This window comes from Limulus polyphemus, unplaced genomic scaffold (assembly GCF_000517525.1).
Source record: "Limulus polyphemus unplaced genomic scaffold, Limulus_polyphemus-2.1.2 Scaffold8192, whole genome shotgun sequence".
Classification (NCBI taxonomy): Eukaryota; Metazoa; Arthropoda; class Merostomata; order Xiphosura; family Limulidae; genus Limulus; species Limulus polyphemus.
In genome coordinates, this window is record NW_013673802.1 from 24,393 (window position 1) to 26,753 (window position 2,361).

The following is a 2,361-nucleotide window of genomic DNA, read 5'->3' on the forward strand; positions in this document are numbered from 1 at the left end:
ACGGTCCTATGTGTATACAAACCCTCGAAGACAGCTGTAAATGTTTGATTAATATTGTCAAACGGTTTATTAACAAGGGAAAAACGTACGGTCCTATGTGTATACAAACCCTCGAAGACAGCTGTAAATGTTTGATTAATATTGTCAAACGGTTTATTAACAAGGGGAAAACGTACGGTCCTATGTGTATATAAACCCTCGAAGACAGCTGTAAATGTTTGTGATTAATATTTGTTGTTGTTTATAATATTTTATTTTCTAAGTACATTCAGAATTGAATTATTTTTAGAGGAACGTTAGTTTAATATTCTTGGTCCATGGAAAATTATCAATTAATTTGGGCAATTTTGATGTGAAAACATCATTACTCTATTGTCTGTGCCCACCAGTGTCACAGCAGTAAGTGTATGGACTTAATGCTAGAAACTGGGTTTCAATACCTATTGTGTGCACAGCACAGATAGCCCATTGTGTAGGTTTTTGTTGAGAGGACTTTTTTTTTCTTTTAAGAACTCCACCCTTATAAGTTTTTCTTTTGTTTGGGAAACCATTATTTATTTATAATATTCTTTGCGTGCATTTAATTATCTTAAATTAATGTTCAGACAAATGGTGACTTGTTATTGAAACATATTTTTAATTTCTTTATTACAGGTAGAGTCATTATTGTAAACTAATGTAAGAACTGGACATAATATCATTGCTCAGAAGTGAAGGTATTATATTAAACTAACCTAATGTACTATGTAAGCTTATATTTGTTTGTTTACAGATTGATGAATCTACTGGCCGCGTGACAGGTAATTTCAAACCGTATGCAATCTCGGGAAAAATCAGAAGAATGGTACGTACCGATTTCCGTTGTTTATTAATTATAATGCACAAGCAAAAGTGACGGGAAAAGTTTAAATCTATCAATTTAAATTATTTCATGAACTTTAATAAGTTTAATTATGTTGCATTCTTTGTTTCATTCAAAGCTACTTATACCACCCTCCATGAAAAGTAATTGTTAAGTATTTCAGTCATGCTAAGAGCCGCCCAACAATAAGTACAGTAAACCCGCAGTTTTATTCTTTAAGTTATGTCACATTTTGAAATGTGAATGATAGTGTGATTAATTCGTAACAATTTAGTGTACGATATCCTGCTTGTGACATAAAATTTGGCATCAACATTATTCATGCCTGTTCTCCTCTTAAGCTTTTCCTGCGTGCTCAGCTTTTCAAACGATAGACAGATGGACACTCAGACAGACACCACGTTTTAACACATATGTATGTAAAATGAGGAAGTAGGAATGTTTTCATTACATGTTTATGTTTCAATATAAGTTTCACTGACTTTTGCAGACTGAACTTGCTATCTTGTAAATAATGAAAAAATAACTTATTTTAAAAGTTTCCAAAGACTGGTGCAAATATGTAAGTTATATGTTATTAAGGGCTTTATATCGGGTTTAAAAAGTTGATAGGGTTACTTCGTGAATATTTTTTTTATTGAATAAATTGTTTATTTTACAAGCTTTTGGATTCAATGCTGATATCTTAGATGTGTGGACTTCTGCTGTGTACAATGTTTCACATCAAAGTGTATAGAATATAAAGTGTTTGTTTTGGGTTTTTTCTCCCAATGTAGCCAAGGTTTCAGTTGTAGGATCCTTGTGATATCACAGTAAGGAGATATCATTAAAATTGTAAGGGAAAAATCTAGACTTCTTATTACTCTAGTCTGCTTAATTTGGGCAATAATGTCAAGTGACAAGGTTCTAAAAGTATTGTTTACCAGTCAATAGTCAAGGTTTGTAATTTGCACTATTTATTATTGCTTTCTCAATTCTCATAACTTTATGCAACTCTTAAGTAATAAAATCATAACATTATTGGAATTACAAGGTTCCTAGTCTCTCTAGATAGTTGTTTAAAATCTGTGGTGTGGAAATGGAACTGTTGAAATAATTCTTGTAATAAAATCTGTTGTGTGGAAATGGAACTGTTGATATAATTCTTGTAATAAAATCTGTGGTGTGGAAATGGAACTGTTGAAATAATTCTTGTAAGATATAAACTGGTAATAATTTAATGTGCTTTACAAACTGTTCATTACATTGTGGTGATGACACGAACCTGTCATTGTTCATTACATTGTGGTGATGACACGAACCTGTCATTGTTCATTACATTGTGGTGATGACACGAACCTGTCATTGTTCATTACATTGTCGTGATGACCACGAACCTGTCATTGTTCATTACATTGTCGTGATGACACGAACCTGTCATTGTTCATTACATTGTCGTGATGACACGAACCTGTCATTGTTCATTACATTGTGGTGATTACACGAACCTGTCATTGTTC

The 2,361-nt window shown here is 32.4% G+C and overlaps 1 protein-coding gene across 1 annotated transcript in view; it reads left to right on the plus strand.

The window, feature by feature from the left end:
• Positions 1–895, plus strand: part of LOC111083103 (40S ribosomal protein S21-like) — a 6,283-nt gene extending 5,388 nt beyond the window's left edge. Inside the window, exon 4 of the mRNA XM_022379364.1 lies at positions 773–895. Coding sequence (XP_022235072.1) covers positions 773–895 — 123 coding nt within the window. The remainder of the gene's footprint in view (positions 1–772) is intronic.
• The last annotated feature ends 1,466 nt before the right edge of the window (positions 896–2,361 follow it).